A 15,378-nucleotide genomic window follows, 5' to 3' on the forward strand; every position below is an offset into this window, starting at 1 on the left:
TGGTTTGCTTCTGCTTCCCAGTTTTCCATTCAGTACCTCTGTAAAGATGCATCATTCATCCCACAGCTGTTTATACATATTTGGCACACAAGGTTTGAGAGCCCTGGTGCTTAAAGACGGCTGATGCAGGCAAACGCTGAGCCCCGTGGGAAAGGAGGTCCCTTGCTGTTCTGAGAAACCTGTGCAAACCCCAAGGTGCTGTTCACATATAACAACTTGTAGAAATCGAAGCCTGCTTTTGTTTAAATATGGGCACGGAGTTTATTATCTCTCCAAGCTGTAATGGTGGAATGTAAATATTTGAATTGATTTGTGAGTCATGTTGGATGTTATATATCAGATGGGCTGGAAGCAAAATGAATAGAAACTCATGCATATTGTGGTAGAAATTGACGTGAAGTTGTCTTTATTGAATTGATTATTGCCTAAAGTTAAATAACAAACAAAAATGATGCAATATTTAAAATGGATTTTTTTTTTCTTCAGCTGATGTGTTTTTTTAAAGATGGGAACTTCTTGGGTTTGCGTTATCTTAGTTGGAACTTTTTGTTTCGGGCGTGTTTCATTATTGGTATTTCTAAGTACATAACGTATATTTGGGTTCTTTAAACAAATAATCTAACAGGACAGCTGGTCTGTTGTAAGGTGTTCTGTTTTTAATGAAGCTGGTTTGCTTCCTCATACAATGTGATGCCAGGAGCTTCAAGAATTTAAACCTTTAAACCTTTAAACCTGTGTCTTAAAACATACTACGTTAGATTTTAATGTTACCACTTAAGTGTCACATTTTGTTTTGATGCATGATGACTGTTAGGACATCTAACACATCTCCAGTTACCAGCATGGGAAAGCATCAGTCACTTTGAAACAGGGACCTTGTGCCTTTTGGCTTGTTTCAACAGGATTTAACAGCGTAATCAGGTAAAGACATGAACCCGGGGAAGGAGGCAGTTGCTATCAAATGATGGCTCCTTCTCCATGATTTTGAGAAAGTGAAGGAAGTGAGGAAAAACCCAGTATCTGTGATCAATTTATAAACCACAAGTAGTATGGACCAAGTCTCACAGCTTTAGCCTGTGGCAATTATCCACCACTGTAAATGGTATTCCCATGATAAGGTACCCTGGAGGAAAGAGTACCCTGGTAATTACTTTGTCTTGCTAAATTTCTGTCCTGTGGTGACTTCATCTGTTGGGATTTTTTAAAGTCATTTGACATCTCTAGACTGATGAAATTGGAAACAAATATGAGTCTTGGTTTACTTGGGGAAAGAAGCTAATGATTATTGAATTTCTGTATTTTAAGGGATGGACATAGAAGTGTAGAGAGCAAACATTAAAAATATAGATTCCTTCTGGAATGTCTTAAGAGTTAATATACATTCATAATATGTAGCTTTGCTAGTGATTCCTTTGTAAAATCTAAATAATCTGGTTTAGTCAAGGCAAGCCGCATGTTTCTGTAGCCAAGAAGGGCAGGCACAGCTCTGGAGCAGGCACTGGGGAGATGTCCCTTTCCAAGTGAGCACTTTGTTGTTCAGATGCCTCTTACTGCTGAAGTTGAAGCTTTGCACACATCACTGTCAACTCCGTGTGTGTTTCACCCATTTCCGCACTGCTGAATGTGAGTATTTGGCAAAACTGACCTGAAACTTCATGCAGTGTTTGTGCTAGATAGGAATGAATTTGTTTGTGACATTGATGTGCTGCTTTCTAATAAATTGTGAAGCTACGATGCCTTTCTGAGGATTGGCTAAAGGGTCCAAATCAGGTGCTCTCTGGCCTGGGTTACATCCCCATGAAGTCTCTACGCCTTTTGGTGCTGAAACACACAGTAGTGCTACTGCTGCTTGAAAATGGATGCGAATGATCTTCTTAGCCAAAGCTCAGATTCCTGTATGGAGTAGTTGATGTTTCCTGCAGGCATCCAAACAGGGCTGCGGCCATGTTTGGCTTCCACAACAGGTCCTGGGATGAGATCCTGATGCCCTGTGGTCCTGAGCTAGTTCATAAGTAGTTGCATCCCCCTTTGATTTGCTCTTATCAGCTGAAGTTTATGCTTTCTTCCACTAATAAAATTACTTGAGGCAGAAGAGCACAGTGAAAGTGTTGTGAAATGAAAGCTTGACAGCCAAACAGTCCGTGTTTAATTGTATTACCCCCAGATCTTGGAATAATATCCAAAACCGTTTGAAATAAAATCCAGACTGACCTGTAAATAATAATTCATCTGTGATGACTTGTAAGTATTCAGCTGTGCCAGTATGTGACATGGCATTTTGCAGTTGCTGTTTGTATTTTGATTAATGCAGAATGTCTGTGAAGAAGAGGGTGTGACAGGTTGAGGCTGAGTGTAGTTTGGCAGATTTCCTGTTTATGGAAAATGGAATACTCTTATTTGTACAAACTCTGAGAAATCTGGAACTTGATTTAGTAAACTGTTTCTAGGGGAGCAGCTTATCTAAAGGTTAACCACTGGATGCATCTGGGCATTGCTGGTGAGAGTGAGATGGATGAAACTAGTCCAATTTGTTAGGGATTATCCATCAGATGGAAACAATATTTACGTGGCTCCTATAGAAGATTAATTTGACAGGCCTCATGTTCACAAGTCATTGTGCTTGGAGCTTATTCACAAATTCTGAGGAACAGCACAAGTACACTGGGTTAGGTCGTTGGGTGTGATTACCTGTGGAAAAAGGTCCCTTCCTGGATCACAGTTGAGCCATGTAGGAAACTCCATTTGCTGCTGAGAGCTTCGTTTATTACCACTGCCTTTCCTGAGTGCAAAGTCCGTATCCTTTTTAAACTTTGCATGTAAAATAGTGCCTTGTGACCTGATGACTTCCACTGAGGTCTGAGCTTTTAGGTTTCTCATACTTTATAAAAATATCTGCTCAGTGCTCATTAGATGAAAACCCAAATTTATGCCAGGAAAAGGAGTGAAAACATTATCCTACTATGCAAATACATGGATCATTTGTGTTTGAACACTGTCTTGAATGCCAGTTCCCCTCCATGTCATAAAAGACAGGAGAAATTAAAGAGGCTGATAGAGGAGTGACCAGAATGATCAGAAGTGTCAGTGGGTTTAACTATTTCAAATTATTTAAGGGAACTTCCACATCTGAGAAGGACAAAATGTTTGCTGCTTGCCTCTTCTTCTCAGAAGATTCAGCTTAGCCCTGTATGCTGCATTCAAGTTAACAGAATAAAAGATAGAATCAGGCACAACAATCTGAAGAAAACCCACAGCTAAGTCTCAGCTTATGTATTTTATGTGGTCTGAAGGACTTGGAAGGAATGTAAGTTGAGTGCTCTTACTGTGCTTAAGGTCTTTGCTTGGCTGCCTGTAAAAATTTTAAGGGGAATCACATTTCAGTTGCAATATAAATCCAAATAAAATAAACTTTAAAACAAATCAACATGAAGAAAATACGGGTTGACATGAAGCAAAAGGCTTATCCCTCGAAAAGTAAGAAATGCTGGATTTTTGGATGAGGGTTTTGTTAGCAGTGTAGTGTCAAGGAATTCAGATTCAACCGTTGCAACAAAATCTATTGCTGTATAAGTTCTCCAGGTTTTGTCATTTCTGTCTTAACATATCATGAAGGTACAGTGAAATAATTGACATACATGAGAAATTTGTTGGGTAATCTTGGTACAGTGGGTACTAGTTCTTTTGGCTGTGACGATGAGTTGCCTTATTTTATACTGGCATGTGTGTGATCTTGCTTTTAAAAGCATTCCAGTTGGAAAGGGTTTGGACTGCTGCCAAAAACTACTTGAACGTGGAAATCACATGCGTATTCCTTCAAGTAATCCTTAGTGGTAATTCTTTGAGCATCATCGAAAGACAGTGAGATTACTTTTCCCTCTTCCTTCTCCTCCTGCAAAGGTTAAAAGAAGTGTGAACATATAGGAAAGTATATGTGATCCAGTGCTTGGAGCAGAGCAGGCTGAGTGAGGGTTGTCTGGTTTCCAAAGCTGTTCCCCAGCTGTGTGAGTTGTTTTTAATAGGGTTTACATTGTCATAAAACTTAGTTTCTTTCTGAAAGATGTAGCATATGGGGAACGGAAAGATTTGAGAGTAATATTAGAGTTAGTTAGTCTTCCTTTGACTATATGGAAGCCATAAAAATAAAAGCTAGGTTTATGGTAAAAACACTTCATAATAGTAGAGTCTAAATTTGAGACAGGTAATTGTGTGACTAACAGATGGAGTCTGAGATTGGGGAGGATTTAGAAAACAAACCAAACCAAACAAAACCCAACCAGAAACCAGAATAGAGCTTGCTTCAGGTCATCGACACACGAACTGTAGAAACCTGGAAGAAATTCCTGACTCAAATATGGTTTTGCCTCGTTAGTGCTTGCTCTGTGGTTTTATTCTGCTTTGGGGCATTTGGCATGTCCTGCTGGATTAAGTGTCCTTGGTTATCACTGGTGTATTACGGCTTGATAACATCCGTATCCACTTTTAATAGGCTGTCATTAAGTTGCTTTCAGCTCCTGTAGTCAGCTGTAATTCTTACAACTGTAGCTTTTGGAAGAAGAAACTTATTCACCAACCAGTAGAGTTACCATTCTTTTGGTGTTACTTTGTTCTCTTGCCTGTAAAATAATTCAGTATGTTGCTGCTTGTTCTCTAATTCCAGGAAAGCCAATATTTTCAGTGGACATTCACCCGGATGGGACCAAGTTTGCAACAGGAGGACAAGGTACGTCTGCGTACTGATAGAAGGCAGAATTTGGGGTGATAATAACAACCTTGTGTCTTCACAGCACTTTAATCAGTTTGACCCTTTTAAAACACATCCCTTACATAATTATCTGTTTCTTAGAGATATAAGTCATTAAAATATATTGAAAAGCATTGTTGTTCGGAGTTACTTTTTTCTAATGTGCTCATCCTGTGGACATCATTGAAATAGTCGCTGCAATAATTGAGTTGTGGCCATACTGGCCAAATTTCTTTTTTATTTTAGGAGAAACTGCATGTGAAGTTGGGTTTTTGACCTGCTGAATAGTAGAGCTATTGGTACCAAAAAATTCCAATTATATAAATGGAATAGCTCAAGAAATATGGGCACAAATAATATGTGTATTACAATAGTGAATAATTTTATGTTGGCTACAATAATTGCAGCTTAGGGTTTGAACGTATCTTTTATTTTTTAAAATATGATCTTATAATAAATATTAATAATTATGGTTGATATCAATAATATGATTTTTGAACAAGTCTGTATTACTTTAATAGCTTCAAGAAAAACAGAACACTTCTGTCTCTGTGTAATTATATCAGAATGGCATCTGTACTCAATTGTTTCTAAAGTTCCCGCTGCAGGAAAGCCTAAATTTTAGCATCTGTTCTGGAACTGAGATTAAGTTGAAAAGCTCTTTTGCATGTATTTAAAGAAGGAACTTTTTGTCCTCGTACAGGTCAGGATTCTGGGAAAGTTGTGATCTGGAATATGGCCCCTGTCCTGAAAGAGGAAGATGAAAAGAATGAAAATATTCCCAAGATGCTTTGTCAGATGGACAATCACTTAGGTAACAAAGGTTTTTATATATCATAGAATCATTTCCGTTGGAAGAGACCCTCAGGATCATCGAGTCCAACCATAACCTAGCCTAACTCTGACACTAAATCATGTCTCTAAGAACCTCATCTAAACACCTTTTTTAATGAGTGTGCGTATGTATATATATAAAAAAATATATATTTACAGACTGATGGTAATTTACCAAAACTTAAGCATTACATGTTTGTAATTACAAAAATCATGCCCTGTCCATTGGTGAAAAATCAGTTAAATACAACAGAGTGGTCTCGTACTTTGGGTGTATACGGTTTTAGATATTCAGCAGAAAGTGGTGTTAGAATGTGAGAAAATGTACAGAGAAATAGAGATGCCTTTGGAAATCTCCGTATGAGCTTTTTCCAGCTGTGACCACAAAGCAACTGATTGTGCACATTCTGAGAAATTGAGGAGCTCTGAAGGAAAGAGCAAGAGAAAAACTAAGTATGGAGGAAACATCATATGAAGTATATTGGTTATAGTTCTAAATGATCCTGGATTTATTGCACATTACATTTGAAAGTATAGTTACCTGAACAAGCTGTACCATTTCTTCAAGATATATTTTTTCTTCTTTAGCCTCTTAATCCCTGCTCATTTATCTCAAGCAGTTTCCTTTGTTAGGTCAATATTAATCTTTCTTCTTTTGAGCTACTTTTGTTGAAACTTTTTAAAATAAGGGATAGTTTGATGGTTTTTTTCAGCAAGTAGTACCTCAACTGCTACTGAAAGATAAGTACTAATTCATTTATCTGAAGTGGACAGAGTAACCGCTTTGAGTGGAAAAAGTACACTTAAATCCTAAACATCTCATGCTTATTACAAACTCTGTGCCCCACTCCAGAATCTCTTCTTCTCATATTTCTTCTTACAAACTTTCTTTTCTACATTTCAGCTTGTGTGAACTGTGTGCGATGGTCCAACAATGGAGTTTACTTGGCTTCAGGGGGAGATGACAAGTTGATTATGGTGTGGAAACGAGCTGCGTAAGCATGTTTCTTCCTTCTCAGTTTTATATTTTATTTCAAGTAGGTTACTCTGTCACATCTCTTAGTGTTTCTTGCCTTTTTGTAAGCTCACCGCTTCGCCTGGTGAGTGAGGAACTGAAACCTGTGACCCTGCATCGCTGGTACTGGAGGTTTGGTCTCTTCTGTCTCCTCTCCAGGAGCTGAGGCATTTTCTTCTGGCCTTGAAGAAAACTTCCTGATGAGATTTCAAGAGTTAGCTTAAATGTTATTATTTTTTTCTATCTGTAGTAGTTGTACATTTTATTGAAGCTAATTTTTTAACAACTCAAATTACTTTCTCTAAAACATACCTTATTTTTTTCTTCAGTTTTCATTGCAGAAATAACTGAACATAAAATACAAGTGTGCTGCGCAGCTGATTTTCTTTAGAAAGAAAGCCTGAAGAACTTGAGATGGTTCTGTTGATCACTGTTTCTGTTTTAATTAGGTACATTGGACCTAGCACTGTGTTTGGTTCTAGTAGCAAACTTACTAATGTTGAGCAGTGGAGGTGTGTATCGATTCTCAGAAGCCATTCAGGAGGTGAGTTAAAAGGTGCTGAATGAATTTGCATGTATCTGGAAAAAATTGTTTTTCGGTGCCCCATTTTCTTGCTCGAAATGTTCATATTTGGTAGCAAGTCAGTAATTATTTTTAAGAGCAACAATGAAAATCTAGAAGAAAATGTCATTTTTAATCAAATGCTGATTTTTCATACAAGTTCCAGCAGCTGTATAGTAGAAAAAATAGCAACTAAGACAACTACATTTTAATATTTGCTAGCTTTAAAATGAATCTAAATAAGGGAAGCTGAACTATATTTTCATTTAAATGAATGTTTGCACTTGCAGTGAACAATCTCCTGGTTGTCAAAAGGTAAAGTTTTTGTAAACCAGAGAATATTTGTTTGTTTAGAAAAAATAACTGACAAGCAATGCAAAAGCTTAATAAACCAAATAATTTCAGACACATTTTATACCTGCTGACATGAGCTATGATCAAAATCAAGGTTGAAACCAGTTTGATCGCTCCATATGTGTTGGAATAAAGCGAGTGCATTGCAATAGCTGCTGTTGCTTTTTCATTCAAAACAAGACAAAGTACTTTATACAGGCATTAGTATTTCCTATAGTTACTGAACATTGCATTCTCTGCCTTGGATTTTTTGTTTTTGTTCCCCATTGAACATTATAAGTCGGAGAGCTTCACTCCCAATGAGTGCTGCCATGTTCTTTCTCACCTTCCACTCTGGTGAGATGATGATAATTTCTCAGTGATATTTTCTCTGTGTGCCATCAATGTCTTATGTGGAAACATTTGGGATTTTTTTAAATAGATGTTATGGATGTAGCGTGGTCTCCGCATGATGCCTGGCTGGCATCCTGCAGTGTGGATAACACTGTTGTCATCTGGAACGCTGTCAAATTTCCAGGTAAGAACTCTTATGTTGCAGATGTGCAAGTATGTAAAGCTTTGTGACAAGGTGTTTCCTCCATGGTGTATTTTGCTGTCTGAAATCTCTATGTGGGAATGGACTCTCTGTCTTTTGAGGTGACGCGCTTGCAATCTGGTGAGTCAGTTCCTCTTCCAAGTTTGGATGGCAGTGAGCAGTGGATACCACTCTGCTGCAGACAACAGCTGCCTTCAGGGTGTGCTGCTCATTTTACTTTAATTTCCTTTTTCACTTTCTCTGCAAAATCCCAAATAAATAGAACTTCAGCTTGATATCACATCTATTTATGCATGTATTTTTCCTTCCTGCCTTTGTACCTACGAGACTTTCTTTTGATTTGCCTTTGGGTTGACATTGTCTTATTTACCTCATTTTAAATGCTGCTGCTTAATAAGCAGTGTGGCTTTACATGGGGAAAGGGAGGAAGAAAGGGCTCAGGGATCCTCACAGTAGCAGAAGCCCTCAAGTCTTCCATTTGATGACTATTTGCCTTTTTCTGTTGCTGCAGTGCTGGCAATTCCCACAGTCCCGAGGTCTCTGTTGCCCAGGGATGTGCTGCCAGGCACAGCCAGGACATGGGGAGCTTTAGTGCCCTGCGAGGGTCTGCGGCAGTTTGGGAGCATCCACCTTTATTTGGCTGCTTCTCACCATGTAGCTTGATGCAGGCTAAAACTCCCCTTGTCTGGTGCCCAGTCACTGCCATTGATTTTAGGGTTGCTTCCAATTGTGATATCAGAGTTTTCAGACTCTCAGCATCTTCTCTCATGGTCTGATAAGCAAGAGATTGACTGAAAGTAGGTTACCAGGTCTACCAGGCTTGTGTGTCTGTTCAGTTGCAACTTTGACTTAGTTCATGTTTGCACAAAGCTGAATTTGTTGTGATAACCATAAAGCATATCATCATCTTTGGGTACAGGGGAAAGGGTGAATGTTTAACTGAAGTTCCAGTTAAACTACTGCTTTCCATAGCTTGAAAATGCTGTTCTGAGCTGCCTAGGCTCTGCTGGTCTTCTTGCTCTAATCTATTTCTTATAGAGATTTTTGCACTGTTTAATATCATTCTTAGCTTAAACACAGGTTCCAGTTTGCTTGAAATTTGTTGATATTTTGTTGTTGGTTGTACATTAAAAAGAGGTTATACTTAATAACATGTTTCTAAAAGATCTTGTAAATCTCCTCAGCAGTCTGTCCTAAAGGAGATATCAGTAACTCCTCTCTGTTCTCAATTCTGTGTGCGCAGAAATTCTTGCCACTTTGAAGGGGCATTCTGGCTTGGTCAAAGGGCTGACCTGGGATCCTGTTGGAAAATATATTGCATCTCAGGCCGATGATCGAAGTTTGAAGGTGTGGCGGACCATGGACTGGCAGCTGGAAACCAGCATCACGAAACCCTTTGATGAGGTACTTCAGAATGTGTGACCATTGAAAGTGAATTCCTGGTAGAATGAATGAAAATTGTAAGAATAACTGTGATTCTGCGCGAACAGTAGTTAAATTGACAGTGACAAATCAAATCAAGCTATCAGATGGCAGATTCAAAAGAGGAAGAAGAGCTCTTTTCTCACACTACATGAGTAAATTGAGACTGACATTGACATTGGATCTTGTGGGTGCCAAAGGTTTACATGGCTTATGTAAACAATTAGGTAGTTTCCTGGAAATATAGAGCTTATTCCAAGGAAGCATTGGCACGCTAATTACATTGTTCTTACATTCTTTCCTATGCATCTTGTATTGGCCACTATCAGAAACAAGTACTTGGGAGGGATCTTTGGTCTGGCATCACAGGGCTGTTATCTGATGACTTTGATCAAGAGATCGAATTTCTGGGGACTGAAACTGGTGCTTACTGAGTTGAGTGTTTTGCAGTCATCTTATGGTATCGTGATTAGTGCAATTACTCTTAGTAATACACTATAAATGCCTAAATTCATGTGGGAGCTGGTGTTGGAAGCTGAAGTCTAGTTGTTAGCAGCTGGTATGCTGCAGCCCTGTCACTAACTAGGACTGGGATGAATAGTGAGTGTACTGTATCCAAAAAGACTTATATTTTGTTTCCTTTGAAGTTCTCCCTCTTTTGGTAGGGCTTCATGAGTTACACTACATCACCTGTATAAACATGGCTGAAGTGCTGAGAATTGTATGTGGTGTCGTACTTTTATATTCACAAAAGACTTACTTTGTAATCATATTCCCGAAATCTAAAATTTAAATAGTTTGTATTAAAAAACCTTTGTGTGTGAAACACTTTTAAAGCTCTAATATGTTTGTTTTTTGTTTTTTTTAATTATTTTTGTCAGTGTGGAGGGACAACTCATGTGTTGCGTCTCAGCTGGTCACCTGATGGTCACTATCTTGTTTCTGCTCATGCCATGAATAATTCTGGACCTACTGCTCAGATCATTGAGAGAGATGGATGGAAAACCAACATGGATTTTGTAGGGCATCGGAAGGCAGTTACAGTAGTGGTGAGTGATAGTAATTTACCCTAAGTAAAACTTCTAGTGTGTCCTTTTTCATAATTTTATGCGTAAATGGGACAAGAGGTGGAGATAGGTGGTCAAGATTAGTAATGCAAATGTGTGATAGTGATTAGAAAGTGTCAACTTTACATGTTGGAAGCAACCAGCTGTGGTAAGAGAACTGGACGTAGATGAACAAGATAGGAGGGAGGAGTACAAGAGCATGTTAGGAATGCCAAACACTAACTTTGTTAGCTGTTCTGTGGGTTGGGTTTCTATTGGGTTTGTGATCATTAGTGATATTATTTGCCATTCCAGTTAAGGCATTCAGAAAGCCCCGTAAGAAAGCATATGCAGAGTCTGGTGAGGGATTTTGTTTCTAGGAAATGTTTCTTTTTCACTTTTAAGTGGAAAACTTACTTCTGAAGCAGATCTCTTATGAAATGTAATTACTGTAATAAAATTTGGGGCATCTTATTTTTCAGAAATTCAATCCAAAGATCTTCAAAAAGAAGCAAAAGAATGGGAGCTCCACCAAGTCAAGTTGTCCCTACTGCTGTTGTGCTGTTGGTAGTAAGGATCGATCTCTTTCTGTCTGGGTAAGTGGTTTATTTGCTGCCCCTGACTAACATGGTCATTTGGATAACTTGAGGGTTTCACACAAAAGCCATGTGTACGGCATTAGGTCTTATATTTAGATTTATGTTTAGGTGTTTTTTTCCCTGTTGTTACTGGATTAGCTGTGAATTGGTATTAGTTCAGTTCTCTAAAGCCCAGAGCAGCTAGAAGCCAGGGGCAGACTGTGCGCCCTGGTAAGGAGGAACCATTAAGGGAAATAATGTGTTACTACAGTAAATAAATACAGTTCAGCCCTATTTTCTCCCTGTGTATTTTACTTGTTTTCCATGTGAGTCTCGTAAGAAAGAGACTTTACCATTTTTCCATGTTTAGGCCACATACTCATTAATCACTCTTGGAGTCTAGCTTTGTCTTGCTTTTGTGGGTACAAGGAGAATATAGCAGGCACAGGATAGCTTCTGAGATATATTAGTTCATCTTTGTGTTTTGTTCTGGTTTCTCTCTTTCCTATGGAAAGGAATGTGGAAGTGAATGAGCTTTTTTAAGTATACTTTCAGTACCTAGTTTGGGTTTTACTTTAAAATCTACACTAAAATTGTTATTCTGGCGAAGAGAAGGGTAGCTATGCTCAAATCTATAAATGCAAGACGGTTTGTTTGGCAACTGCAAAAGACAGGGAGTAAATTTAACTGATCCTGAAAGCTTTGTGATGAGAACATGTGCCAGAACATACCAATTGCTAACTGCAATCTACTATTTATAGATTCCAGTGTGATATTTATCCATCAATTGCTAAATGCATAACACTAAATCTGTTTCTGGCAATGCTACCAGTGCATACCCATATCAAAGTATCACTGTCAGTGTATTTTACTTTCTATTTATACTATGGTTTCACTTAGGGTGGCTGTCAAAGTTATACTAGGTATTGTAGAGATGCAAAGTTATAGGCTGTCTTTGCCCTGAAGAGCTTAATAGATACTTACACAACACATACCTGTGGAAATGTAGAAGAAATAGCTACTGAAGATGACTGCTACACTGCATCTGTGAACCTCTGGGCGTGTAACATCCTAGATCACATTGGCTTCTTCTGCTTCGTTTCATTTGTACTATATGCTATAGATATTAAATCCATTGGTTTAACATTAAAGAGCTTAGGATGTCCGATTTAGAACAGGTTACTGGGAATTTTCTTATTCAGTTCTTTGTTACTAAACCGATTTAGAAGTGCAAAGGAATAATCTTCAAGAGTAATTGTGAGTCAAATTCCCTTTGCTCTTGATAGGCTTCACTTACTTAGACTGAGTCTGAGTGAGGACATGGAAACCTAATCTGTTTTCTGTCTTCCTATTGTGCTGGCAGTTTGCGACATCCTTATCTCAATAAAGCCTGGAATAGAAGCTGTCTTTAGCCTCTGCGGAGTTACTCTTTGAGTGGTAGAGAGTGTTCTATGACTGTGATGTAAAGGCAAAGTTGGTTAAGAAATTTAGTCTGTGTTTCATAAGGGAGGGGAGGTTGAATGTCAGCTTTTCTCCAAAGCATCTCTGTGCCAGGGCTGGAATGGGTAACTTCACATACACCATCAGGCAAGCAGCTGTCTACTGGCCAGAACTTGTCTGGTGAATGTTCTTAGACTCTGGGAGAGTATTAATGGGGTTGTGGTAGCATAGAACTTCTAAATTTTTGAGTGTTGTTTCTTCTATTTTAAGCTTACATGTCTGAAACGACCTTTAGTTGTCATACATGAGCTGTTTGACAAGTCTATCATGGACATCTCCTGGTAAGTTGATTTCTGCCATTCGTTACAAAAGCCCAGGTGTTGCTGTCAACTTTAGATATATGGATTAACTGGAAATACCTTTAAACAGTACAGACTGTAGCTGTTGGAACACAAATAATTGATTCCTGAAGTTTTTGGTTCTGCTGCAACATCTTTGATAGTAACATTAGCAGCTACTGTGCGTTCACTTGGGATTTGTGTAACACTAAAACGGAATAAAAATGAATGTATTTATAATGTTATGCAGTAACAAGTAGGAACTAATTCCACAGATATTTTATGATTCTCTGTTGTTTTGTTGTTTTGTTTTGTTTTGTTTTCATAGCATTTTTATTTTATAACATGACATGGTGGACAATTCAGCTGAACCTTCTAGGTCCATCATGCTTAAGGACACAATATACCAAAAGAAAACCTCTTTTTTTTTTAATGTTTTATACATACATTCACTCATTTGTACACACATGTAGTATTCACTCATCATTTGAATTGCCTGAAGGATTTTCATGTTGAAAAAAGTAAATGCAATAGCTTTTGGGTTTAGTGAAAATGTAGTTACACTGTAGTGTTGCAGTGCATGTGAAGGGTGTAAATTGCTCTGTGTTGACGAGTAGCAGAGGCTGATCATGTAGCGAGTCTCAGAGAAGGGATAATGAACCTACTACACCCAAACACACCCCATCCACCAACCACAGGAGGTAGCTGAAGAGCAATTGCTGAACTTTCCCAAGAGGCTGCAGGACATCTCTAGTGATCTGGATTGTGTTGGACAACCCATTATCTCAGCAGTCTGCTGTCCTAAACCTTGTTTATCTGCAGTTAGTGGTGCTCTCTCCTCTCCTGTTTTCTTCCTAAGTCCTGGCCATAAAAATGCAGAGTTTAATAGTTCTTTATTCACTGCAAAACTTGAATAATAAGGGAGAAATAACCATGAGACCACTCAGCAAATGGTATTAAAAAAAACTACTCTGCGCCTATGAGTTAAGGGTTCTGTACAGGAGAACACTTTTTTTTCATGATAGACACACAGCTGATTATGTAGGTTGCTTTAATTCTAGCTCTTTATATATAAACTTTATATAAACTATAACAGTCTGGGTGGGTTTATGCTGTAAATTTTAAAGCTTACAATTGTATAACTTGCTGTTTTCTGTGTGCCATGTGGATTTTGCCATGAAGCTCAGTGAAGCAACATCAAAAGTTTTCAAAACCAAAACATTTTGCTTTCATTAATAGATGAGGGCTAGAAAGCCAGTAAGTGGGGTATTTCATGAGAACTGCTGCTATTGTTGTAGTACAATAGCTTTGAATAGTTTTATTTTCCTGTAGTGTTTTTTATTTCTCCATCTGCAGTTTGAACATTTTTCATGGCATACAGTCATTGAGAGTAATAGCTGGTTAACATTTCTGAGGAAATGGTTTTGTGGAATATTTGAGAGACAAAGGATCATCAGGAAGCTTGTTATTTTATATCCTGTTTACAAATTGAAATGTATGGCTAAAATGTCAATAATACAGAATGTTCCCAGAAACATGCTCCTTTCTGAAAACAGACTGAGTAAATTTAGAGAAGTCTGATACTCTTATATTGTTACAGCTGTCTTGTTTCTATTTTAGAGTTTTAGACTTGGATTCATCATCATAATATCTGAACGCTATTATGTTTTCATGGAATAACTGCTTGGATCCAGTGGTCAATAGGAGCTCAGCAATTTTATCTGCTGAGCAAGCAGAAAACTCTCAACAAGATTCTATCATTTTCCAACTTGGAGTAGTGTGGTTAACCTCATTTATACGACCTTAAAAGCAGCGTATCGGTTGCTTATCTGCTGAAGGCCCCTTTCTTCACCCAGTTCCATTAGCACACAAGTTTCATATGTCTTTCGCAACAAATATGTTTATAATTTTCCCTCGTTGTTTGTTGTCAACACTTCAGTTTATATTCTGTTTTACTCCTGCAGAAAGGTTTGCATGGTGCTGATCATGCCATGGGTAGGTGTGTTGTTTGATGCCGCCTTCCTGTGCGCAGTCTCCAAAGGAATATTGGCACATGAACCCCAGCTGTACACCACCCTTCCTCCTTGCTGACCCACTTTGTTTCTGTCAGTAGTTGCTGTGATAATAAATCTTATGCTAAGATTTTCATGGAATAATTTATTGTATTGCCCCTTTGCATCAATGAAGGAGATTGAAACCAAAGATGGACCTTTATTTTCTTCAGGACCCTTAATGGACTCGGTATCCTGGTGTGTTCCATGGATGGATCGGTGGCGTTTTTGGACTTTTCCCAGGATGAACTTGGAGATCCACTCAGTGAGGAGGAAAAGGTACAGCAGGCACTTGGAGAATCTGTGATCATATTTAAGGGTTTTATTGTTTCAATTAAAATATTGGACTGTTTATACAAGTGTGTAGTGACCAGTTTCCGTGTTATAGAAAAATGCATTCTTGTCTGCTTTACAAATCATTAAAAAAAGAGTAGTCAATAAATGTATTTGTCGTATTGGTTT

General features: G+C 38.2%; 1 protein-coding gene across 2 annotated transcripts in view; it reads left to right on the plus strand.

Annotated features, from left to right (window-relative positions):
• Positions 1–15,378, plus strand: part of HIRA (histone cell cycle regulator) — a 34,554-nt gene that overhangs the window by 3,020 nt on the left and 16,156 nt on the right. For both annotated transcript variants that reach the window (XM_065851665.2, XM_065851666.2), the window contains exons 2-11: positions 4,658–4,720; positions 5,445–5,555; positions 6,480–6,570; positions 7,040–7,134; positions 7,928–8,023; positions 9,285–9,445; positions 10,345–10,512; positions 10,992–11,105; positions 12,798–12,868; positions 15,090–15,195. In XM_065851665.2, coding sequence (XP_065707737.1) covers positions 4,658–4,720; positions 5,445–5,555; positions 6,480–6,570; positions 7,040–7,134; positions 7,928–8,023; positions 9,285–9,445; positions 10,345–10,512; positions 10,992–11,105; positions 12,798–12,868; positions 15,090–15,195 — 1,076 coding nt within the window. The remainder of the gene's footprint in view (positions 1–4,657; positions 4,721–5,444; positions 5,556–6,479; positions 6,571–7,039; positions 7,135–7,927; positions 8,024–9,284; positions 9,446–10,344; positions 10,513–10,991; positions 11,106–12,797; positions 12,869–15,089; positions 15,196–15,378) is intronic.

The sequence above is a fragment of the Patagioenas fasciata genome, chromosome 17 (assembly GCF_037038585.1).
Source record: "Patagioenas fasciata isolate bPatFas1 chromosome 17, bPatFas1.hap1, whole genome shotgun sequence".
NCBI lineage: Eukaryota > Metazoa > Chordata > Aves > Columbiformes > Columbidae > Patagioenas > Patagioenas fasciata.